This window comes from Aptenodytes forsteri, unplaced genomic scaffold (genome assembly GCF_000699145.1).
Source record: "Aptenodytes forsteri isolate BGI_AS27 unplaced genomic scaffold, ASM69914v1 Scaffold358, whole genome shotgun sequence".
NCBI classification, from domain to species: Eukaryota; Metazoa; Chordata; class Aves; order Sphenisciformes; family Spheniscidae; genus Aptenodytes; species Aptenodytes forsteri.
The window spans coordinates 92,348-119,404 of record NW_008795679.1 but is presented as its reverse complement, the minus strand read 5'-3'; the positions used below and the strand labels follow the sequence as shown (position 1 = coordinate 119,404).

Here is a 27,057-nt window from a genome sequence, read left to right as displayed (position 1 = left end):
TTTTTGGGGGGGTTGTTTTGGGGTTTTTTCTTTTTTTTTTTTTTTTCCCCCCCGTGTTACCGAATAATGCGTAATAGTGATTCTTCATACTGAGCGAAAAAGACTCAGGTCATTCAAACAACAGCGTTAAATAGTATTTTTTTCTAGCTGATCGGCAAGAAGAACGTGGAATATTTTATTTTATAAGCATTTAAAAGATTCCCCATTATTTACATGATGTAAATCATGTATAGAAATCATGTATAGAAATCATGTATAGAAAAAAATAATTTAAAACATCTTTTCCTAGCAGAATCGAAAAATATGGTTAAGGAGATCAGCTGCAATAATGAGACTAACAATATCTTACATTTTTTGACTTCATATAGGCACCGAAGTATTTTTTTGAGAACATCTTTTTTTTGTGAAACAGTTTGTAAGAAATAATGACAGATTTCTGCAAGTGCAACTTAAAAAAACTACAGAAAATTGAATTATACATTGAAGTTTTTCTTAATTAGCTCATTTAATGTGTGCCTTGGGGGCTTTGGGGCATTTCCTATCTATGTATGTATTGATGGTAAGTATCTAAAAATCGTGTTTGGTTAAAATCAGCTCGGACTGAAAGAAAAGAAACTACTGAGAATGAGATAAAATCCCAAAGCAAGCTTTTTATCGTATGTTACATGCCATCTTCGTAGATTTTAATTTCAGTAGAGTTTTAAATTTTTTTCGCCTGTTTCTGATGGAAAAAAAAAATGCCCTTTTGAATCTTGTGACATGTCGCATGACTTTTTCAGTGATGTGAGATGTGTAAAAATAGAAAAAATGGGAAATGTTTTCATTTCTTATTAAGAAGCTACAGGGGAATATTTCTTATCTCTACCACTCAGATTTTACCTCAAGACAAATAGTTCCTGCAATCCTTATACAAAGTATATGAAACGATCTCTTTTAATAAGTTAACATTTTGCAGAAACTCTCTGTATTTTGTAACCATAACAAACTTAATTGGAAACAATTCCACTTTACAAATCCAAGAGAAGGTATCAGGAATCTTTTGAGTTTGTAAAGTGACGTTAATTTTTGGTTTCTTTCGCTTCTTGATTTGTCAGTTTACAATTACTTAGTTTACAGTTATTTTGTATTTGTGTAGAAATAGAGTTTGTTAAATCTGCTTCCAAGTTTAAAGGCACATTTGTCAATAGCTTTATGCCACTTATCTTATACGAAAATCTGTTTTGGGCTAAGATTCTTTATCTGTGCAACTCCAGTTGAAGCTGATTTCATGGATTATTAACTACTTTAGTGGCAGAGTAAAAATATTCAAGTATTCTCATGCAGTCTCCTTACACTGAAAGATTTTAGATTACATCTTCAGATACAATTCTCAGTTAAAATTCAATGTGATTTAGTACTTTCACTCTGTTTGTGGTTAATATTACAGATCCCTCTTCCACGGTCTCGTGTAGAAATACGCAGCCACATAGAATCTGGTTCCTTGTGAAACTGTTTTGTATGAACCCTTGAATCTAAAGCCCCCCCTTTAACCAGTTGTTTCCCTCCCCCACCTTTCATACAGTGAACTATGGGATTACTAAAGTGGAAGGACAGCCTCTTCACACGGAGCTGAGCAGGCCCATGGACAATTGCAACAACCTCAGGATGTCTCCGGTGAAGGGGATGCAGGAGAAGGGGGAGCTGGATGAACTTGGTGATAAGTGTGACAGCAATGTCTCCAGCAGTAAGAAGAGGAGACACAGAACAACTTTCACCAGTTTGCAGCTGGAGGAACTGGAGAAAGTATTCCAGAAAACTCACTACCCTGATGTCTATGTAAGAGAACAGCTAGCTCTGAGAACAGAGCTCACTGAGGCCAGAGTCCAGGTAGGAACCAAACTTCAGCATTTCCATGACAAGTTGTGCATTGTAGGAACTGGTAAATGACGCTCTTGGGGATTGTACAAAAGCCCATAAAGCTAAAGTAAATAGCTCGTTTTGCTTTATTTCTTTATGGATACGAGCTGTTATGCTGCAGTACTAAAATAACTTGTTATTTTTTTAAATAGCTTGTGTTTCTGTTCTAGAAACTTGTTAAAAGGATGAGAAAACAACATCAACAGTAAAGCAGTCTTGATCTCTGGTAGTCCTGTTTTACTGTCAGAATTCCAGGCAGTGAACACATAAAGTGTTACATGTAAAGATCCCATTAACGAGATATGTTGCACGTAGTTCAGACTGATGACGATGCAGAACTCGGCCGCAGAGGATTCTGTGTATGTTACGGCATGAAAAGTGCAATCTAAAAAGTAATTGAATTCCTTGTTTAGATCCAAAGAGTATGCAGTGAAACTGCACATACATAGATGTGTATAAATATATATGTATGTGTGTGTTTGTGCCTGTGCAGAGCAAGGACGTAATCCGTTCATCTCTGTTGTATGAAATGAGCTTAAAAATCACAAAATTGGGAAGTACATTTGCTGGTTTTTAAACTTGCATAACCGATGGATGTTATTCTAATTTTTGGAACGAAACATACTGTTGACCACTTAGTGCAGTATTTGACTATCTTAACTGGGTACAAAGTTGATTCATTCAGTATATGCTCGTACAGAAATCTCAGCAGTATTTATGGCTTTGGATGTGTAATGGTGAGAAAAGAAGCTAAATATCCAGGAAATGCAGCCCTTCCCCCGTTCAGACATCTTCCCTTAGAAAAGGGTGTGAGCTGCATTTTGTGAGTTTATCCTATTTTTAGAGAGATCTTCCCCATTCTGGTAATACTCATCATTTCAATTTAGGGAATAGCAGTCCTGTCGATTCTTACAGACTGGTATTAATTTTTTTTAATTTAGTGACTTGAGTATGATAACAACTTCACAACTTGTAATTAAACACATACTGACACATGCGTATAAAGAAATAGACGTCAGTGCACATGCATACATCTGAAATTAAACCCGGATCACTTTCAGAAACGAACTCAGCTAATTAATTTTATAAAGAAGTGTTCTTTTCATGTCTATTCAACCAGACAGCATATTCACTGTTGTCACGGGAAAATCGTGTCCAAAATTGTGTGTCAGTTACATCGATACAATATCAGTGATGCCGATGGAATTTAGTTCAGTGGCTTTTAACTCTTCAGGCTCTGTGCAATTCCTCTCCCTCTGAATTTGATACAGTTTTCCGAGTATGACTTCCATTCATTAGGATTTAGTCTTGACTTAAAAAAAAAGCTTGTATAATGTTAAAACACTGTTCTTACAATTGCATAATTCTGGAACAATGAGAACTACTCCAAGAATAAATTAATATTCAAAACAGGGAGGGGAGAATTGGGCTAAAAAGTGTCAACTGGCTTTTTATCACATTTTTTTCTAAGTTTTAGAAGCTTCGTCTGGTAACAGTATTAAAAATAAGAGAGTAAATATGAAAACATACGTCTTCACCAGACTTTCACAGAATATCTATTTCTATTTTATTTAAACATATTCTCCCCTTTCTTAAAAGATAACTGATCTTTGCATTTCTCATACACTAAATATGAAAGGAAATGGTGATCATTTTTATCCAGAGTAGCAACAGTATTCCATCACAAGATTAAGCAATTTAAAAGGCCTTACATCATTAGAGGCAAGCATCTGGCAATGCAAGGATAACAAGCAGCAGATTTTTACATTGCTTTGTGGAGGCAAATGGTTACTTTATCTCTGCCAAGAGTCAGTTTCTAGTAAAGTGATGTAAACAGAAACATTTTGGGGGATTGTCAAAGGAAAAAAATGTGTGTTTTTTTTCTCATTTAGTTACTATAAATTCAAGCAAATTGTTTGATTTAGTTTAGCAGAGTGATCAGCTGGATACCTTACCCACATTTCCCTTCACCGCCATTTCATCAAGATCCAATTTAATATTTGTCCTGCATACATGCAGAGAGCGCCAACCTGAACCTAATTTATCTAAGTTGTTCTCTTTCCTGCTGCATGTCAGTGAAGTAATTGGCACCCATTTTAAGGAGATTGTCAAGGTCTTTTTTCAATGAAAGAGCCTCATTACTAAATTCCCTTAGCGTGTTCTTGATGCCTCCTGTGGAGACAGGAGAATTTTTTTTTCCTTTTCTTTTCTTTTTGCTGAGCCTCAGGCGTCATAAATAATACAAATTTACCAACAAGGTCCCTAACAATATATAGTCAGCACTTACAAGCATGGGCCTTGCTTTGATTGCCGAGTACATTTTAAAAGATTGCACATACTAAATTTGCAGCAAGTTCTTGGGAACTAAAATGAGTGAAATTATGCCCTCATTGCTTAAGCAGCATCAAAGGACAGTTGAGTTCTTCAAAGATCAAGGCAAAACCTGAATTATAAAACAAACAGTGTTATTTTAAATATCCCACCGTCAGGGATCAGAAAATATCCCTCAAAATGGGATTCACAGGCAGTGTCTATATAAAAAAAAAATCTATTCATGTATGTATCTATCCAAATAGATTCACGATCCATTTAGCAGGAAGACTAACCAATGGCATTGTTTTCATAAAAAAAATAATGGTTTTGTTAGTAGTGTGACTTCTTGAAAAAGAGTCGGAAAGAGTTTGTTCATAGCCGAACAATAAAGACTTAGTTGGATAATATTACTTTTATAAAGGAACAGTTTCTTTTCCTAGCAATCCCTTTAATTCATCAGGATAAGTCTTAGCCAGTCCAAACTAAACTGTATGAAGGAAAAAAAAATTTTTAAGACTTCAGGGCAATGACAGATATCAGTCACAGCAAGAAATGTGCATGTAATAGGTTTTGAGATAACACCCGGCACTCAAAATATTACAGAACAGTCCAAAGGTTATTTAAGCATAAAGAAAATAGCTTTTAGTTGACAAGAAGGCATTGTTTCAGGTCTAAATTATTTCATAGTCCAAATGTAAAGTGCCATTCTTTAGTTTTCCATTGTCAGAAACATACATATTTCCTAACGCAAATGTGAAAAAATGTCACAATAGTTTTAAAACTGTCTGTGATCTCATGATTTTTTATTATCTGCCTGCCCTCTTATAGAAACTTTTTCTGCAGCACAGACTACTGTCCTGGTACCAGCTTTTCCTGCCTTTTTCACTACTGCACTTGATAAAGATTATGTATACCTCTAGGAGACAGATCATAGGTAGTCATATCAAGTCAGTGGGCATGTGAAATTAAGAGAGATTCTTTGCAATTTGACTTGCTGCTACTTGGTGATTTTCCTCTACAGAACTGAACTCTGTCAAAATTAGCACTGCCTGACAGACTGATCTTTCCTCTGCTGTTGTTTGGTTTTTTTTTTTTTTTTTTAGGCATTAGAAAGGAAATAACATATACTTTTAAAACAACCAGAAATAACGTAAGCAGGTCTGACACTGAGAATATTGAAATGGCAAGAAATTCATCCTCAGGTGGAGAACTTGCCTTTCTTAGATAAATGATTTCTCAAAGCTACTGTCCAAGCTTTTTCCTAAGAGTCTTTGCACAGTATGTAATTGAGTTTACCTTGATGACTGTTTCCTCATTTACTATAGGTTTGGTTCCAGAATCGAAGAGCAAAATGGAGGAAAAGAGAACGCTATGGTCAGATCCAGCAAGCTAAGAGCCATTTTGCTGCCACCTATGATATATCTGTTCTTCCAAGGACTGACAGCTACCCTCAGGTATGGTAAAGACCAAGTAGTCCTTTGGTTCTACATTTACCTTCTCTTCCATTCTTAGGCACACACTTGCACAGAAGATGCACGAAGACTCTCCTGTGTTTAGCTTTCTGTGTTCTTTAGACACATCGACAGGACCTGCCATTGTGAACAACAGTTCTGACATCCAATATGAATAATTAATTCTTAAAATACTAGTATTTTTCAAAGAACAATCTTAGGAGCTGCGGAGTTTTGCATGAGTTATGTACTGAGAATAGCTGGCAATATGGTTGTGCAGTGAAGTCGTTTCTGCCCATAAAATTATGTGGGGCTTTGAATCACTTCTCGGTCCATACACAAATTCTGGATGACATCTAGACCCATTAAGACTGACAGGAATGATGTAATGTTATATAATAAAGTCAGAATTTCACTTCTGGGATATTTATGTTCACAGGCACAACTGTCTTAACAACTCTGGTCTTGTATGCTCTGGTAAGACGAGGCATAAACTATGTGATCTCTAGGCAACTTCCTTCTGACGTATTAAACAGGCACAATTTCTTTACGGACCTCAATAGACCATTGAATACAACAAGTCTTCTACTAGCATGAAACCATATTATGGCCACGTACAATCAGAATTGAATGTATATGGCTGGGAGAGGGAGGCAGGAGCTCTATCACACAGTAGTAGTTTGTTTAATTTTTTTTTTCTTTTTTCAGTTCTCTGTTAGTATATAGTAAGGTATTACTGTGTAGTAAGATCAGAATCTTCTGTTTCTGTTCTCCAGTCCTTTGGTTTACTGCCTTGCCTCACTCTCTGCTATTGTTTTTCTGCTTGCTTGTTTTAGTACATTGAATATTTTATTCTGAAGCCATTGTTTCTCATGTCTCTAGCTTCCCATTGCTTTTACCACATAATTTAAAAAAAAAAAAGCACCATACAAAGCAAAAATCTTGTATGGGTCCCTGTGGTAAAGTCCTCCCACTGCTGGTGTCCTGGTGCTCTTCTGGTTCATTAGGTAGCAGCGTCTCTGCCAGACTTAGGAATGTACTCATATTCCATATGGGCTTGCTTTCGTCATGCTCTACATTGGCTGAATGTGATTAGCTTTGAACCAGAGGTCTTGGGCCCATGTGTCATCTATCCAGCTTAAAGCACTTTACCTCTGAGGAAGTTGCACGTTACTAGGTTTTGTGCCTGGGCCAGAGTTGGTTCGTGTTCCAGCAGCTCAGAACATGGGCACAACCATTTCAGATCTGGTGGTACCTATCAGTCTGCCTGTTTTTACTTTATAATGTAATAGTGCATTAGCCCAAATTACATCAGAAACCACTGCATGATACACTCTCTGTTTAAGTAGGAGGACACAATACTTGTTTCAGACCTACCTAGGTGGAGGTGTGCAAAAAGACCTTAAGTACTCCTAGGCAAATTTTCCCAATGACAGAAGTTTCATCAGCATAGATAATGGAATAATGCAAGCCATTGGTAAGCACTTAAAATGGTTGCCCTAAAATTAATGTATTTAAAAAAGAAACACTTTTGAATCACATGAGAATATCATCCATAAAAATCTAAACCCGATGAAATGTCTGTTCTGTACTTTCAGATTGTGAAATAGATGAGTGAATTAACTGTATTTCTATTCATGAATTTGTTAAAAAGCATCTTTCCTAGGCTGATGACACAACTAAGTTTCAGCCTGGCAAAACTTTCTATCATTAATTTATAAGTTCTTAAAAACAGGAGATTGAAATGGAAATGTTGGTACCATAATCTTAAATAAAGCATCTCTAAAATGTGTAGAAATATAAAATGTATACTCATTCATAAACATATATATGTATAGTACTCACCTACAACCACAGACTAACACCCTGCAGGTAAACAAGACAGGCTCAAACATGTAGTTGAGTCTGGTCACCTGCCCGAGAAAGTTGTGTTGTACTGTACTGTACTTCATGAACAGGAACAAGAAGCTAAATGAAGGTGTGAGTCCACTTTACGTTGGCTATTTCAGCTGAGTGCTTGCATGCATAGTTTGGCTACATGATAAAAACAAGGTATCCTACTCCTCAGTGAAGAAGGTGGCTACTTTGCTGTATACTGGAGTATGAACAGGTATCCAGGCAATTATCACAGAACAGTCAATGCAAGTTCACGTTCTTGCTAACCTGGTGGTAATTCTTCATAGTTTCACATTCTTAAATCCTCACCTTCAGTAAAACCATGTGTGTATCATATACATAACATTTCCAGTGAGAATGCTTGAGACAATGAAAATCCGTATTGAAAACACAAGGACCACTAACATCACTACATTCAAATCTTTTCAATTAGATGTCCATTTATAAGTGCCTCACTTATGGAAAATAAACATACAGTACATGACTTGCTACAAACTCCTTAATCTATCCTACAGTTCAAGCAGAAAGAGATTTAAAATTGTGATCTGCATGTTTGGTTTTAGTGTTACAGATTGATTTCCCAGAACAATTCCATTATTTCAGTACAGTTAATGCAAGAAAGGAAATGACAGGTCCTTTTTTTTTCTTTTTTTTTCCTTTTTCTTTTTCTTTCTTTTTTTCCATGTACAAGCTCTCTTATTGTGACATTGACACCACTAAATATTAGACAGGCTTTGCCATACTTTTGAGTAACTAGTTTTTCTTGGGGATTGTGGAACACAGATCACTAGAGCTTGTTTATGAAGCCTTTATTAACATGGGGGGAAACAGACTCTCTGTTGCTGGCAAAAAATATAGGATGACGTTGAAAAAGGATAAAATCAAGCTGAGATATTTACTGCTGTGTGGCAGAAGGAACAGGAACAAATGTGAATTTCTGGTGTGAATTATATGAATTTGCAGTTTGAAGATTTCTGTTTTGAGCCCCACCACGGATATGTTCTCAAAACAGACATCCAGCATTGCATTCCAGCAGAAACATCAGTCTTTTTCGCAGTCAACAGAGGGTGTGGAGACCCCTGCTTAGTCTCTTCACCAATTACGTTCATCAAGTAGAAATTAAGACCATGATGCTGCTATGCCTTATGTGACAATCTAAACTTGAAAGGTTTTCCTGTGAGGAAATGATCTTTTCAACTTATTTCAGATAGACGGTTGGCTTTGAATCAGAGGATGGTTGAGGTTGGAAGGCACCTCTGGAGGTGGTCTGGTCTAACTGCCATTTCTATATTCCAGTCTAATTTTGCTATTAAATTACACATCTTTATCTTCAAAATAGTGATAAACCATTTAGGTTTTTTTCCTAGACCATAATTCTTTGCTTTGCTAATTCACTCTAACCTTAATTATTTTTACAGTATGTTGACTTTAGGTGTTACTTATTGTGCAAAATAGTTGCTCAGCTGGCTGCAAAGAAGTTAAGTATCTCTTAAACTGTACAAATTCTGCGCACATAGATCTTCCATTAATTATACTGGCAGTGTTGCAGAGGAGGACAGTTAGTACAATATTCCAGGATAATCATCTGTTATTCACATGTTTTTTTCCAGGCTTCAACATTAAAAACACCACAGAGTTAAATTTTCACTCAGATGAAATATTTAACTTTTGACAACATTATGTTGAAAATTGTATTTTTTCTAGGAAAATGTTATATACAGTACTTTTAATTCATTTTAGTAAAAGGTTTCAGTTTCATTAGTGTCAGTATTTAAGCTTCAAGTTTCTCTTGCAGATGCAACACGTTGTGGTCTAAGTCATCTTAAGTGCACTCAGAAAACAATTCACTGGTTAAAACTCTTATCCCAGACACTTTGAGCCTTATTAGCCAGCAATATTCTGCTGATGATATGAAAGCTAAGAGGAAGCATCCTAACATGACTGAGGAAATGAGTGCAGATTCACTTCATGGAGACCTTTACTTCAGCTCACCTGAGTAAATGTTAGTGAATAAGAAGTACTTGATTCAATCACCTAAATACACTGCTATTTAAGATGTCTTGGGATATCTGAGACACTGTTACAGTGCTGATGAACAGGACTTACAAGAAGCATGCACCCTTCAGAGGAGGCAGCTGGTGGTCAGAGAGATACTAGACACTTGTGTTTAGGAAACTTAATCAAAGGGATTTTTGTGCCAGAGATGGGTTCCCTTTAAAGCTGGTGAAAATCTGGTCAATTAAGTTTTCTTTTCCTAAAGTATAAGGCATAAAATAGGTAAGATATCTCTGAAGTGTATTTTTCTCTCTGATGCCTGGTTCAGCTGCAGACATCTATAGTTATCTTAGACGGATCTATACATTATGTGTTGGGAGAGGAACAATAAAAAAGTTGCTTTTTGCAACCTTGCTCTTCTCTTACCGTATTGGTCTTTACTTGACTACTTTTGCTGTCCTATGCCTAGTGAGAAGGCTAATGTGACAAAGGGTACTTGAACTTGTCAGATTTAATGTTTAAGTATGAGAAGTAACAAGGGAGCAAAAAACCTGAGGCAAACTTTCATTTTTATGCCCTCCTTATTTACACACGAGAGTGACATTCGATCAAAAGCCTACACTATTATCACATAGACCTCTAGCTTTCCCTGTATGAGTTAAATTTATGAAGATGTCATCTTTATAAATATAAGTGCATCAGTATGTAAATAAACATTAAATTGTATCCTTGAAAAACAGATATAAGGGGGAACATTTTTCCCCCACCTAGTCTCTTTCCATACTTCGCATCTTTTCTTCCTGCTTGTTCTTTGAGTCTTGTTCATTTGTTGTCATTGTTCTTCTAAGTTCTTTTGAAAGGGTTTATCCTGTCACACCATTATACTTTCCCTCTTACTATCACATGTGAAATGTATTGTTTGCTTCTCTTATTTACTTGAAAATGCAGGCAAAAGTTGGATAGGACTGAATTTAACTTTTTTTTTTGGTGGAAAAACCCAGCCTAGCGCGGGTGGGAATCCCAAGGAGACAAAAGCATTTCAAAGGTATGGGAACTGGAGTGATACAGAAGGTGTAGAAAGAAGGGAGAATGTTGAAATCTCAAAAATAGAAGAAGGATGAGGCTGAAGTTTACATTCCATCCACCAGACTGATAAATCAAATTAAATATGTTGAACAGCACAGCATCACATGATTTGTTTTGGCAATCAAAGAGTGTAGAAGTGGTATCAGTATACATGTGTTATGTACTAAGTCCTTGGATCACCATTACAGTTCTGCTCTAGCCTTAGTACATATGGGTAATTCTCATTAGCAATAATCAAAGTTACATGCTCCAATTAAATCTTTCATATGGCATATATTAGATACCACATGTTATATGACTTAAAAATTCTTTTAACTGTAGTAGACATATAAATGACAGTTAATCACAATAGTTCATTAAGGCTATGGGTACACTGATTAAGTAGGAGTAGATGTGGTAGACATATCTGAGCTAGCTTCAAAGAAGTTTTATCATATACTCATGCTGTCTAGCTGTGACAGCATAGAGCTCAGGCTGGGCCGCCACCTGGATGATATGTAGCTTGCTGCATATGTGCTGACTGTTGCACTGCTGTGGCTGATCTTCCAACAAGAGTAACACTTCTAATCTTTTTGGGTGGTGTCTGTTCCACACAAAGTAGTTTGCGCGCTGTGCTTTTATTTTTTCTTGGTTCTAAACCATCACTGTATGGGGTCCTCCTCACAGTCTCAACATTCCGTTTGTTGCTTTACTATTTTTTTTGTGAAACGTATTTCTTTAAGTCTGTGAGTGACTTTAGCTGGGGCTTAATTATAAGGCAAATCCATTTTTTCTGACATAGAAAATTCTTTTTAATAGTATTTTTCAAAGTATGAAATTTTGTCTTTAACTGTATCATAGACATGAAATATAATTAATTCTTATCATAACTGGCCCTGAGATTGCAGCAGGGAGAAGTTACAGTTTATCTACAAAACGTCTTATACAAGAATGAAAGCTTGATGACTTTTCGAATCCTGCATTTTTTTGCACCTTAGCAAACTTGTTAAGCATGGAATCAAATGAACAGATTTTTATTTTGTTCACTGTATGTAAGGCCTAAATGTGGACTGAATGGGTCTATCACATATTTTAGAGCTGTAGCATTAAGCCTCTCACTAACAAAGGCCAACTTGCATTTTATGGACATATCTGAAAATGGTGTGCTGCAGCTCTCTCATATGTACCTGAACCCAATACAGTACAGATGAGCTTCACATGTTCATTAGGTCCAACGGCTCCTATAAAATGATCACAAATTACACCAAGAAGTATTCTGTCTAGATATAAAGGAAAAAATACAATGAGAGTCGTAAAGCCTTGGAACAAGTTGCTCATAGAAGTTATTGAATCTCTGTAGCTGGAGCTACTCAAAACTTGACTGGATAGGGCTTGAGTAACCTGATCTAAGTTCAAAGTTAGCTGTGAGCAAGGGTTTGGAATAATAATCCCAGAGGTCCTTTTCAGTGTAAATTATTCTGAGAATCTATGAATCTGCAAACGCGGGAAGTACAGGCAAATTTCTGCCCATAGTATGGATGTTCTTAGGAGGCCCACAGAAAAAAAATACTGTGGCAGGTGACAGACCAAATTAATTGTGCTGATGGATTACGAACAGCCTATAGATCATGAGTTGTAAACTAGCAGTTTTGAGCAGTTTAACAGCAATTGCATTTAATCTGCCCAAAGCAGCTCCTTGTGCAAGCACCGGTTTCATGTTTACTAGCAGTGCAAGGATTGTTGTTTCACACAGAGAGGAGTGACAAAAATTTAGCAAATCAGTCTCTTTGACATTCACATGTTTTCTATAATTAGGTAAATCCTTAACTGTTCAGTTAGTGCCACTGTTGTCTCCCTTGCAATGCCCAGGAACATCCCGAAAACAGAGTCAATGTGTAGTTTCTAATTACTTACTAGAGTAATTATAATAACACATAACATAACATATATAATGTAATATAACAACAACACTAACTTATTACTTCATATCTAGAGATCTTAAAAGAGATTAACATTTTGTTTCCCATGTGAAGCACTAAAACACATGTCCACTCAAATAGAAGCTGTGTGTGCTTATATGTGTGTCTGTTGGAAACAGACTCCAGTCTGGATAGGCAGGTGAGTCAAATAGCATGAGACAAGACATTTGGTGATGGGAGAACCAAAACTGGGTAAGTGATAGTACAACTCTCAGAAAATTTGGAGATTTGACTTTATATGATTTCTCCAGGTGCTGTGTAGGAAGGTTGAAGCTCCAAGAGCTTGAAATTTTAACAGAAAAAAAGCAATGACACCAAGTGGGATGACCAATTACCTCAGCTAATTTTCCTCTGCAGTGTCAAGCAGAAGGTCATATGCTTAGGAAATGATATCATAACCATGTTAACAACCATAACTCTCCAGTTATGTTCTTGTCACAGCTATGAAATCCTACTATTTTTTTTTCTATCGGGAAGGGTGTGTGTGTGTGTGTATAAAACATACAGTGGGTAAATATATTGAAGGGCTCTGGTAATTTCATGGTAACCACAAGAGCAAAGCTCAAGTTGTTTGTGATGTTAACAGAAACCAGAGATGTGCTGTATGTATAGCCTCATTCACAGTCTCTGAATTGGCTTTTATATAGTTCATGGATCACACAAGAGTTTAAGAGGAAAAATATTTTCTTTAAATTCATGTACATAATGTCCCTTTTCCTTCCAACATACCAGAAGAAGGTCTGATAATTTTGACTTATTGTAAAACATTACTGTATTTATTTTTAATACAGGAATACCTTCTGCACCTAAATTTCACTATATTTATGTTGTAAATCCTTGCTAAGAAATGAAAATCTAATATCAAAAATGAAGTCACTCAAGCAACTAAAATGAACAGAAAATTGATATGACTGAAACATTCTTTTGAAAAGCATAACTGTCTCATGAGAGAAGATGTAAAGTCTTCCTAGCATCTTGTGGCATTTCTGAAGTTAAGTTTCCTAATTTGGAATCCTTCCTCTAAGAAAGAAACCTAGGGCACTCCTTTGAAAGTTTTAGGACTGAATAGCTTGTTCACATAATGGAAATATATTAACAAGACATTGGTATATTTTAGGATTTGCAGCTGAATTCTGTTCTCATTTACACCTGTGCAATCTCACTGAAGCTAAATTGAGAGATTTGTCTAGGGTAAAAACATCAGGAAAATTGGTGGTACTAAACTTAGTTTACTGCAAAGCAAACTACTAGAAATATGGAAGGATAGAGTGATTTTGTGACACCTCCAGACCACATAGGTTATTGGGCACTTTCAAACTGAGCCTCTCAACCTTTTGAAGTCTTCCCATCATGACTGTATTAAAGGCAAACTCGTGCATTTTCCTATTTAAACAGATTTTTTGGGAAAATTCTTCCCATAATTATATCTGTGCAGACAGGGCGACTGCAGCATTTGGCATAGCGTTTCTTAGAAAGACATCTTAGTAAGTCAGATAAATGAGACTTTGTCGCGTGTGAGTTAGCTTTGGGGATGATGAGCTCCTTCAGAATTAGCTCCTGTATTAGAAGCTGCATAGATGAACTAGTCTCTCCCTGGGCAAATTCATCCTGTTGTGAAGGTTCTGAGACTAAACATTTGGCCTGGAAATACCATGAAAAAGAATGGGGTTTTGTGTGCATGTGTTTGAAATATATCTTTGGGTTTTTTTCTGGATTTTTTTTTAGCTTTATCAGCTCCCTGTTTCAATTCAGTAAAGAGTTGTACCAGCAAAACAGGCTGAAGTGGAACAGCATGGAAATAGGAATGGGTGATTTGTTCTGTAGGAAGGAAGGGAAAGAAAACCCCAACAGTTGCTTAATCTCTCACTGCTGCTGCAGTATATGTAACCATGAGATACAATAAAGTACAATTAAAAGCTTCTAGTCTTCCTGAACAACAAAAAAAAAGACAATGATTTTTGTATGGATGACCGGGTTTCTGAATTTCCCAGTTTACGATTGAGGCAGAATGTGTGCAGCTTGGGCTTTCAAGCAAAGTGGAGATACTCTCTGGATCTTATAGTCTTTCAGCTACTATCTTCTCTACTACTCTCCTCTGTACTCTAATCACATGCTGTGTGGCTCCAAACTCGTTAAGTCTGAGAAGGCAATAAGCCTTACAGGTCTTAGTGGATGACTTCCCAGTTGCTGTACATTTAACTACCACATTTTCCAGCTCTTTCAGGGTCCCTTGTTTCCTTCTTGTCATATTCCGTAAATCTTTACTAGGATCTGAGAAACCTTCCAGGCAATAGGACACTCAGGAATCCCTGAATCCTGAGCCATAAGAGATGTACTGCTCTCTTTGGGAATGTTCTGTGTGGTTGAATGCAACAAACTTTCATAAGCAAGACAATGGTTCAGATAGGTCCAGATAAGATATGTCCTTTAATCCCCAGATAAACCACCTGTTTTTTGAAGATCAAAAATAATTTTGTCTCATTATAAGTCAAAACTGGCTCAGGTGAGTTAATTAAGGAGTAATAAGGCAGCTGAGGATCATGTCAAGCTGCAGAGGATCTTCCATGGGCTGATGTTTGAGAGTCTTCTAAAAACTGCTGAAGGGAGGAGGGAAGGATGGGAACTGGAAAGTTCTGAAACTCTCACTAGAGTCTCTTTCCTCCTGTAGATCTCAGGAGGCCCACAAGAAGGAGGAAAAACCCTTGATATCCTTCCCCAGGCACCTTACTCGCTCCATTACCTCTCAGCAGACCACCTAAGATATGCAGGAGCAGATGCCTGAGGTGTGCCCAACTAGCTGTGTGTATGTGTGTGTGCGGAAAGGCAAGCTGCATTCACGTGAGTGGGTGTGGAGGTGTGTGTATGCCTGCATGTACGCATGTCTGTGTGAACAAGGAGTTGGGCAGACCAAGAGTTTGCGGAGTCGTGTTGCTACCGTGACTTTTTCCCAGCCTTCTGCAGGAAAACGAAACGGAGCATTTACTGGTTCTTTTTTTCTGCTGGAATTGCCAAGGAGCCCAAATTAGTTTGTCAGTTCCTGATGACCCTTGCTAATACAACTGCTGAAAATATTAACTTTTAAAATAAGACTCTATCTCATCCTTGCCATCTGCACCAGATCTCAGCTAGATGAGTTCAGTGAACCATAATTTATCTCTTTAGCTTGCTGGTGGTTTGGTGGGTATGTGTTGTTGCAAAGTAATAAGACAATGAGAAAAAAACCCCTCAGCATTAGAAACATATTTTCATTCTGTGTGTGTGTGTATGTGTGTGACTGTCATAATTCATTACTTCCCCTGACCTCTAATTTGGCAGAAAAAAAATCATTCAACTAGAGAGATAACCCACATATCTTAAAGCCAAAATTCCTTTGTCTATGGATTTGGAACGTGAAGGCAAAATTAAGTTTGAAGTGGGAATTCACTTTACAGTGCTAACTGAGGAGTAATCGCAATTATTCCAATGTATAGCAGAGAACAAAGACATGTGGGCTCAATCCCAGTGCATCAAGGCGATGTACTGAACAGACAACAGATTTTTAGGATGAAGAAAAATTTAGCAAAGTAAAACAAAAAGAAAAAGATATAGTTACTGACTGAGAAGTTCTGTACTATGAATGAGGGCTACAAATGTCTTGTATCATGATATTTGTACATTTAAAAAAAAAAATCAGCATTCAGAAAAGAGATATTAGTAAGAGTGGAGAAGAAATATAAAGCTGTATATTGTATAATGGTGAGTGCAAGTGAGAAATGATCGAGGAAGTCAGAGTATGTAAGAAATTATATCCATATAGTACTGATAGAGAGATATAAAGAGTAGAGAGTTTAAAAAGACAGACGAACAGCTGCTGAGTGTGAAGTTTGATTAAAGCAAAGCGAATAGAGGAGGAATGAAAGAATGCACAGTCTGAGATAATGACAGGAGCTGACTTGTGCTAGGCCTTGAAAAGCTTTCCATCTGTTCATCTAGTAACAAATAAGTGAAAAATACCTATCCATAAATAGCATCTATACATAGATGATAGGAGAAGGCCTGAGACTCAGAATGAAGCTTTAAGTGACTGCCAAGTATAGAAGGCATTACACATCAAAGCTTGAATACGTGGTTACTCCAGATCTTCAGCAGACATTGCTGGTAACCACAAAGTTTGTCTCCTAGTCTGCCATGCAACGTTTTCCAGGGACGCACAGTGCAGCCAGTTAAGGCTGAGAGCTGAAACAGAAATGCCCTCAAGTATAATTTCATATAAAAACATAATGAAAAGAATTTTTATCTTAAAACCATCTTCGAAACAACTTTAGGAAGGTCTCTTGGATGTATTATCAACCATGCCTGTATTTTATGGATTAATTTGTTTTAAAGTAATTATGTAAGGCTTCTCAATATTTAATTTTGCAAATACTTGTTGGGCTTTGTCACTTGAGAAATCCTGGTTTGTTTTGTTCACCCTTTTACACTGTTTCCTACCATTATACTAAGAAAGATTTCTGATGAGAAGCTTTTATGGTGAAAACAGCTATGATATCGTACACTCTTTTGACACATTTTCTTTGAAGTCAATTGTGTGCTTTTTTAACTAATTTTACTGACTGGCTGGGCTGATGGCATCCTGAGGTTCAATGGTAAACAGTCAGGATAGAGCCACAGAGCAAACAGATGACAGAGCAAGGAATATGATGCAGCAGCCCTTGCTCTTAAGTGAATGATCCAGTATTTTGACTCATGTAATGTCTTCATGGTATTTTCTATTATGATTGCAGAGAACTAGTAAAGTACTTGTTGCTTGTTTTAGAGGAGAACTAATAATGGATGTGTTAACTAAAGCAAACCAAGCATTGCAGAAAACAAAAGATGAACTATCTAAATTTAATCTTATTCATTTTATATGTTCCAGATTCAGAACAATCTGTGGGCAGGGAATGCGGCTAGCGGTTCTGTGGTTACTTCCTGCATGCTACCACGAGATACGTCCTCCTGTATGACACCTTATTCCCATTCACCCCGGACAGATTCTGGCTACACAGGCTTTTCAAACCACCAGAATCAGTTCAGCCACGTGCCTCTCAATAATTTTTTCACTGACTCTTTACTTTCTGGGGCAACCAATGGACATGCTTTTGAAACAAAGCCGGAGTTTGAAAGGAGGTCCTCCAGCATTGCAGTTCTACGGATGAAAGCCAAAGAGCATGCTGCCAATATTTCCTGGGCCATGTAATATAGCAGTACTCTTTCTTAATTTCCTTTTTTTTTTTAAATAGCAAACTGAAAACATTTTTATTTCCTATATTTAAAGGACACAACAATAAGCTGCTGTGTGTGGAATGCTAGAAATCACAATATACACGGTGTCTGCTTAAACAAATGCAATATAATATTTAACAATAAAACAAGAATAAACCAAATAGATTTACCATACATCAAGCTCAACAAGCCCTCTTTGTTTTGGTTTTTATATAGAAATATGTTTTGTTGTACCAGTTGATGAAATATGATTATAAAACCTGCAAAAAAGAATAAAATTATTAAGCAAATATGTCTACTCCATTGGTTTTTAGCAGTCCTAAATACAAATTAATGCTTTACAAATGAGTACTTCATAAGGGAACAACTCTGTAAAGGAAAATAAATTTATTATACTAAAGCCATGAAGTAAATCTCTAAGCACACCATGCAGAGAAGGAAATATACGATCGTTCATGTTGTAGGTGGAATTTGTAGAGCTAACTCTCTCAGCACTATGCTGCTGCTCTGAGCCAGCTCTGCTGTTTTGCTAAATGCACGTTGAGCTTGTTGGAGTTATATCAATGCACAACTAATGTAATGAGAATAGAAGGTACTCCTTTATTTTATGGACCTGAGTGTATTCCTATTAAAGAGGATGAGATTTTTTTGCCAAACATATCACTAAAAGCAGGATCACAGTGTTTAATAGTTTTCAAAGATGTGCACAGATTATGTAAGTCAACTAGTGTTTAAATGAAATCTTTAAGATGCAGATAGGGTATCTTGAAACTAAGGTGACTAGAAGAGAGCATGGAATAATACTGCGACACTTTCAACAGAATCCAGATTTAGGAAAAAAACACAACAACAGCAAAGTCTTACTTCCAATCCAGTCCGTCTTACTAACCGTTTTTTGTTATGCTATGGTCAAATTGAAAGGAAAAAGTCCAACAAGGCTTGCCAGTTGCAGTCTGTAACTGATCTCAAGATGTTATAAGAGTACATTTCATTTAGTTTTAGTCACAGTTTGTTGATACTTTGCTTATTTGTTTTTTTTTTTCCAGAGTGTAAGAGTGGTTTGCTCCCTTTAAAGTCAATAGGAAAAATCTTTTCAACTGCAGTGGCAGCAGGATTTGGCTCTCAGCTCCCAGCCTATCACAAAGGAATTAAAATGTCAGCAGACTTTCTGACATTTCTGGTGGAAAAAAAAAATAGAGGAGAAGAAAAATACTTTACATCTGGAGAATTGCTATCTGCTTTGATTTACTTCTCCTCCCTTTCCCCTGTCACATTCCAAGCTCCTTCAGATGAGTGAAATGTCAGCCTCTTTGAAAGCAACAGTCAGTCTCTCAGGTTCATAAAGGCAAAGTAAATTAATTGAAATAAAGAAGAACTTGCATGGCTGTGATTAGAACAGGATACAACTCTCTGGGCACCCCCTGCTCCTTCTTGCTTTTCTCTCTGGCCATTAGTTAGGAACAGAGGGCGGATGGGGGGAGAAGGGAAGATCAGGGAAGCACATTTCATCACAGCAACTGCAGAACTACCAGTACTCACAAAAATAAACTCACAGGAACCCCCAAATTGTCTCTGCTCCCACCCAGGAGGCTAAACTTGAAAACAAAAATAGGAAATGGGTCCATTCTGTAATCCCTCGGTGGAATAAACAAACTTAACTTTGAAACCATTAAGATCAGTTGAAAATGGGAATTTTACAGCAGATTCTTACATAGCTGATTGAAAGTAAAGTTGTTCTATTTGCCACTAGTAATAAACTCAAAGTTTAACACATACATATACTCCAATTTGTGGTTTCCTAATTTTATTCTCCTAAAAATTAACTTCAACTTTGGCCTGAGGAACTGGGAAAGAGTGTTGTGGCTAGAATTTATCTTTTCCTTTTTTATGGTCTGTTTAGACGGCAGTAAAATGAGCCTTATGATTTAAAGCAAGAAAAGAATTTTATTAGTACAGGTAAAGAGACTAGTTTTATACAGACACTTGTGCCACATGCAGAAGAATGCAAGTGGTGGAAGTACAAGGGTTTTTTTAGCAGGTCAAACTGTTTCCAGTTATAAAATGTGTTTCTTTTTTTTTTTTTTTTTTAGTTTCCACATAATCCTTTTTTAAGGTATAGCATTTAGAACATGTCAAAGTGATTTCCAGATAATTTTTATTAGAACATCATTAATGGATAAAGAAGCAAAAGCTTAGCTGGCAAACTTCAAGCCATTTTTATTGTTGCCTTTCAGTTTATTTATTTATTTTGATAGCAGAATTTGCTATTATTGTCTTGTGAAATCCAGAAAAATGTTCATTTTTACAAGGCTTTTTATGTCAAGAGTAAAATTAAACAATTCCTAGGAATTTATTGTAGTGACAGAATACTTGGGGAGAATAAACATCAATTTTCAAAACATTACAACATTTTTAGATGCTGCTGATTTTAATTAAGTGAAAGGGATACAACTGTAATTAATTCTTCATCCTCAATTCTAGCAATGGAAATTATTTGTTACATGTTGCTAGCATAACTTTATGCATTAGACAAACAGGTATTCAACCCTTCATTAAACCTGAGGTGTGATAAGTTGCAGGCCTGCATTAAGCTTGTCATGCTCTTGCATCAGCCTCGTCTCAAAGAATGAATGATAGTCTGTTGGTTGCAGCGTTTCATTTAGCTAATGAAAAAGTATCTTCGTGTTAGATGTCAAGTACTACAACAGGGTCACATTCTGCCACTTTTATTTAGTAGTGCTTTACTCCATGAGTGGACGCATTGATGTGAGTGAGACTACTCACATAGGCCAAATTGTGAATCACTTGTAAATGTTTATTCACAATGGCCCCATTCATGCAAAGGGCCGCTCAGCACAACATGAGTAATCGGTTCATAATCAGGCCCAGCTTAAGGTACTATTCAGCTCTGGTAAGGATGGCAGAATCTGGCCCATGCTGGCTTAAGGCCAGACTCAGATTTTTTAACCAAGATGAGTAGCTCCTTATTCCACAAATAGTGCAAATAGAGCCAACAGGGCTATTTGTAGGGTTCTCTTTTTATAAGAAAATTCTAGAAAAGAGGCATTTCAGTATATGCAAATAATTTGAGTAAGTTTCTATTCAAGGTAAACGATTTTATTTTCCACTGGACTATACTCCCACATTTGACAGGACTTGTGTTCTTGTGCTTTGATTTTATCCACTTAATGATTTCTTAGCACGAGCAACTAATCTTTTCGCTGCTTCTTCAACATGTGGCAAATGCACTAAAAACAAAAGGAGGTGATTTACATAGCCTTCCTGCCAAGTACTTTAACTAATGTTTGAGATATGTGATCATCATGCAATGCTGAGAAGTAAATTTATAGAACTTCTGGGCAAAGAGTCCCTACCCTGTTAAAAGAGAAAGTGAAATATTGTTGTAATTATTGCTGTGAAGAATTTGTGATGACATAACACTGCGCTGTTTTTTCTCCTATGATTGATTCATCAACAATTTGAAAATGTTAAGCCTGTATTTGAACAATTTTTTGAACAGATGTAAATTTATCTATGAAAATTAAAAATCCTCTTTAAGATTTGTACAGACTCACATGAGTGATGGACGACACTGCGTTTAGCAGCTAAAGACCCAGTCTCCTTACTGTAAAGATGTCTGACACAACTGATTTCTACCTACAGTTTAATCAGCAGTGTTACATACCACAGGAACATATCAATGAAGGCATCTTTTGTTGCTGAGAATAAGCTGAAATGAACTATATTTCTCACTTCACTTCTTTACTGTCATAATATTTTACACTGTCAAGTGTTGAAAAAATCCAGTTCAATATGTTAAAAGCATTTTATTTTGACTGTGAACTTTATGGTAAGGCCCTGAAGTATATAATTTAACAAATATGACCAATACTGTGCATTTAATACTGAGATACTTTAGCACAATAGAAATAAATTATTTTGTTTGCAAAGAATAAATTATTAGTGTTTTCAAAATGACACAGATGAATTAATATTTTATTGATTAAATTAATTAGATTAATTATTAATCAGAGTTAAATCACACTGATCAGAGTTAGAAATCATTTAAAACACTTATACTGCTAAAATTCAAAATGTTTCCAGGGCATGTTCTTTCTTTGACAAGGCACTGATTTTTTCCCCCAGCACTTTCATACCTAATTAACAAGTGACCCACTCATCTTATCTCCAGAATACACCCTTCTTATCCCTCTACAGTGATCTTTTTAGATTTGGCTGGCATCAAAATGATAGTAAGACATTGTGAGTTTCCCAAAGCTCGGTACTCATTCATTTTATACCACTTTTGAGTAGCCTGAAGAAGCTGAAGTATATATCTAGTTTAACTAGGTTTACAACTAGTTGTGTAAACACAACTAGTTGTGTTGTCAGTACAACACAAAACAGCTGTGGTACACTTGTGAATTATCATATAAAATGTTGGTGGTATAAGCAAACTTATTAGGTAAACATCCAGAATGTAAAGTTGTGGTTGTTGAAAGAACATATTTTAGATTTAAATTATGTAAAATAAGCGGTAGGCTGGGCAAGCACTGAATGCGAAGTGTGGGTATGAGAGAAGGAGTGTGCAGTGAGTATGGGGGTACGGGGGCTGGGAATGGCAGAATAATCTTCTGGGAGGAGTGCTGTCAGGGTGCAGTGCTGGAGTAAGGAGGAAACCTAAATCCAAAGCGTCCCTTCCTTCCCTCTCTTGCCTAAATTCCCCCATCTAAATCTCACCAGGACCTGTGAACATAAGAATAATTTTATTGCCCCCTCTCCTATCTCTATTCGCAAGAACAGTATGGATTTAAGGAGGGATATAAAGAACCCAAAAAGTAAGTCTTGAAGGGGCAGGGCTGGTAGGCGTATGATTATCACTGCCAATAAAAACATATCGGGAAATTAAAGAGTAATTTTGAGGAGAAGCATCCAGTCTCTACTGTCTCTAATCATGAATTTCGGGTTTTCTTTCCCTGCATTTTTAAGGCAGCATGAGGGCAAAGTGTTAAAATACAGTGACAGTCGGATCAGTGAGTCTACCAAATTCCTGAAGCATGGCCATTCTTCTTTGCATCACAAACTTATTAAACCTGATACAGCTGTGGCATGCAAATGAAGGAACATGTCACAACACTCTCACATAAGATGTATTGTGATATTGACATGTTTCTGTCTGCTGTTTTTGCTCTATTTAAATAAATATATAAAAATTACATAGTTTCTAACCAAATCTGTTTGTTTAAATGCAGTTCACACATGAGATGTCATTGATTTTCCAATATATGGAAAAAAAACCAACCCCAAACAAGTGAGTCTTCAAAATCCATTACCTTCTCAAAGAATAACGGCTGTTGTGAGGCCTCATACTCAACAGGTCAAAACTTCATCTTAGCTCATGTTGCCCACCTTCATAAAAATGATTATTCCCATAGGAATAAGCTGTAGACGAGACTAATAAATCCATCAATGTATAGGCAATAATATTGATCAAAGTCAATAATGTCATTAGCATGAAAAAGATCGTTTAGAAGACTATATGTTATAGGATCAGGACAAAAAACATACTTTCTGACTGGCTTATACAGTGGAACTTGATGGCTCACAAGATGCTGTTACATGAGTGCTTTTCCATGCTCTAACTACAGCAACCTTCCATAACTTAACAGCTGTCTGCTTCGTCTCTCAGAAGCTGAGGCAATGATGGTTTCTGCATCCTTTAATTATTAAAAATAGTTGAAATAGGACTGGTCTCCCTGCCTTGTATTCCTGTGAGAATATCCATATGTACATACCAAACACAGTTTAGTATAGTCCCACTGTCTTTACAGCTGGGCCAAGTCTTCTGCTATAATCCAGAAGTTGCAAAAGATTAGACTCCTCCACCCAAAATTGCTCTGTGAATGAGCAATTTATTGATGTGGAGAGGAACGACTAAGAAGGTTAAAGCCTTTTTTTGATTAAAAACCAAAACCTTTTTTTTTTTTTTTTGTTAAATCCAGTCTGATTATGATTAACAAACTGCTTGTAGGTGGAATAAGGTCCTGGTTAACACTTTCACAATGTTTTTGCCCTTCTGAGAAAGAGAAGGGTACAGTTAAAATGAAACCTTTGTTAAACTGTCCTCAAAGAGAGACAGAAGTATCTGAATCTGTGTAAGACTGTATTTACTCAGGTGTATTTACTGAAACGATTTTGTTTTAATCATTAAAATGGAAACCAGCTGAGATCTTTAACTGTGAAAATGACAATACAAAATGTTCATTGCATTTTTCATTCAAAGTGATATTAAGGGAACAACTCAGCTTCTAGAGTACTAAGAATGATTTTCTCATTAGTCTTTATAAACATTTTAATATATAATAATTCATATTTACAGATGGAAAAATCTGTCAGATGTCACTTGAACACATAGAGTAAATAAAATACTGACTGATTTTGGGAGCCTTTTAGAAAAAGTTCTGGGATAGAGATCTGAGTTAGTGAATATTATTTAGCAAATGTTTAAGTAACATATACAATGAGAAAAGAGGAAAATACACTCATTGACTGGGAGTTTATTGAATATTTAGAGCCAGAAAACTCAGTGTTGGCGGAGGGATGAAATTTCCTTAACTCTACTCAAAAATCTCTCTATGATCAAATCCTAATTGAAGTTAATGGGAATCTTGCCAGTGACTTCACTTGGGAGCAGAATATGATCACTAATAAATACATAATAGATTTACTATGCTAAATCAAATTGTCCTGGAACAACATTACTTAGTTTATTTCAATGTTTTTTTGTTAGGTAGTCCATTCTGCTATTTTTAAAACACTGAACTTTATTAAATCAGTGTTTTACATCTAACTTACTGCAGTAGTTTCCATATTTGTGTCTGATTTTTTTTTTTTTTTTTTTGGGGTAGATTTTTTTTTTTTCTTTGGAGGATCAGAGAGACAAGGAAGAACTGAGCAATGCTTTTTCTTTTTAGGAAGACCTGTTCTAAGGAGGAGTGTTTGTTTTAGTTTGAAAACAGTTCTACGCATATACTAAATTGCTAGTCCAGAGGCAAAGCATTAACCCTTATATAAACTAATCGGGCTAATTCTCTTCTGGAATTTAGGCAAATAATGTAACTGAGATAAACAGAGAGTCACTTATATGTCCACATTTATCTACACTTCCTATTTATACTGCTAAATGCTTAAAACAACACTGGCCCATAAATTTGCCTTTTCGTTCTCATTCTTTTGGCAGTGTTTCCTACATGCTGCACTTTTAAGAGTGCAGTTTGGTCTCCTCTCAAATAAATAAGAGCCATGGAAGGAAAAAACTGCAGCTACAAAGTAGTTCTAACCCATTAAATGCAGATGGCCCACAGGGGGTTTAATCATAAGAGAGAGAACACACATCATGCTGAAATATAGAGCTGTTTTCTATCACTTGTTACCATTTGAATGTCTGTCCCAGGAAAGTGAATTCAATATATCTTCCTGGCCATCAGTTGCCCTCTGAATACTCCTTCTCTCTCTGATGTAGCTAGATTTCCCTTTAGAACATACAGAGATGAATGAGCTCTTACCACACGTAGAAGTGAAAGAAAACATTTCTTTCTGCACCAGAACAGATGAGATTCATCATTAAGAGAATGGATTTGACCTTGTCAAGTGGACCAAAGCAATTTATAAACAAACTCCTACAGGGGAGGCTACTTTTGGCCAAGTACTATATTAGCAGTGTTTTACTTATGCCCACTGCTACCTTACAATAACTTCACAAACAGGCTGACTTCCTGAAATATAGGGTGCTGAGAGATATCACAGATGTACCTAGAAACACTGGGATAGCATAGGGTTACTTCCCTCCCCAGAGGCTGCATAGAAATATGTCCACCCACCTTGCTATCTCGTTCTTGGCAAAAGTTGCTGATCACTACCCAAATTAAAACTCCATTTGATGTTTAGCATATGTATCAAAACCCATATTTATACTTCAATTTGCCATTATTATATTGTTGTTTGTGTAAGCAACACCCATATGGAAGATAGTGTCCAATATGAAATTGAATGTCATCTACCTATCAGAACACTAGCAGAATAACAAAAGCAATTCAGTGTGTCTATTTTATTTCCAGTGTTGGAAAAAGAATATGAAGACTCAATGGCTTGCTACAAAGTTTAGACCAGCCGATACTCCCATTTCTACTGATAACTTTTCTTCCTTTAATAGGATTCTTAAACTGCAGGTAGGAATTTTAACTCTCCTCCTCCCAAGCCTGTGCCACATATGCTATTTAAATGGGAGCAGTGTTTCAATGGGTACAAAAGCACAATGGCCCGTATCTTTTTGTCCTGTCCAATAATCATAAGAAAGGCAGAAAAATAAGGATATTTAGTGGCTCAAAGACAACCCTGTTGTGTGGGACGAGAAGACTGTGTGCCAACCCAAGGGGGTGGCTGCATGGTAAAGTGGAGGAAAGACTCTATAGATGTATAAGCTGCATACCATTGATAAAAAAACTTTGACTTCTGGGGCATACCTCCCCATCTGTATCAACCATAGTTGTGCCAGCAGAGCCAATAGTGTTATAATCTTCTCTCTGTCTCCAAAAAGGGAATCACGAAACATTTGTAGAAGGGAACTGACCAAAATATTCACTGTTCTATTAGACTCGCTTTTCCTATGGCATCTATCCGAACAAAAGAGGTGAAGTTACTACTTACCTCAAAGTCTACAGTAATAAACCTGTGTATAGTGATAAGGTTTTATTGTACTTTTTGTTGATACTGCTTTAGAAATCATAGTTAGGGTTGATGACTGTGAGAAGGAGCTCTTTCTTCTAATACTTAGAAGCTTTAATAGACTATATGTGGAGTCATTCAAGCCATTAAATTTCCCAAAGATTTCAGAAAGCATCGAGCCTCCGTCATTTATGAGTCTTATGTGAATAGCCAAGAGCTTGATACATATTTTAGCTCAGGAGAAATCTATGCTGTCCAAGTCTTGCCTGCTTCATCATAGAAGCTCTTTAATGTTCAAAAAACAAGACAACAGTCTCAACTATGTTTCATTGCCAGGAGATAAGAATACTGACTCTCTTGAGGTCAGAACAATGAAAAGAATTTCCCAAGTCCTTAGAAGGCACTATATTGCATATATTCATAGCTGCTTAGCAGATTTATGCCTTATTCATCAGTAGGTCAAGTTCTCAAGGTCTTCTGCTATTAGGCTGAGA

The 27,057-nt window shown here is 36.5% G+C and overlaps 1 protein-coding gene across 1 annotated transcript in view; it reads left to right on the top strand.

Moving 5' to 3' along the window:
• ALX1 (ALX homeobox 1) overlaps positions 1-18,129 on the top strand; it is a 19,101-nt gene extending 972 nt beyond the window's left edge. Inside the window, exons 2-4 of the mRNA XM_009282649.1 lie at positions 1,562-1,866; positions 5,535-5,663; positions 17,493-18,129. Coding sequence (XP_009280924.1) covers positions 1,562-1,866; positions 5,535-5,663; positions 17,493-17,813 — 755 coding nt within the window. The 3' untranslated portion in view covers positions 17,814-18,129. The remainder of the gene's footprint in view (positions 1-1,561; positions 1,867-5,534; positions 5,664-17,492) is intronic.
• Positions 18,130-27,057: the final 8,928 nt, after the last annotated feature.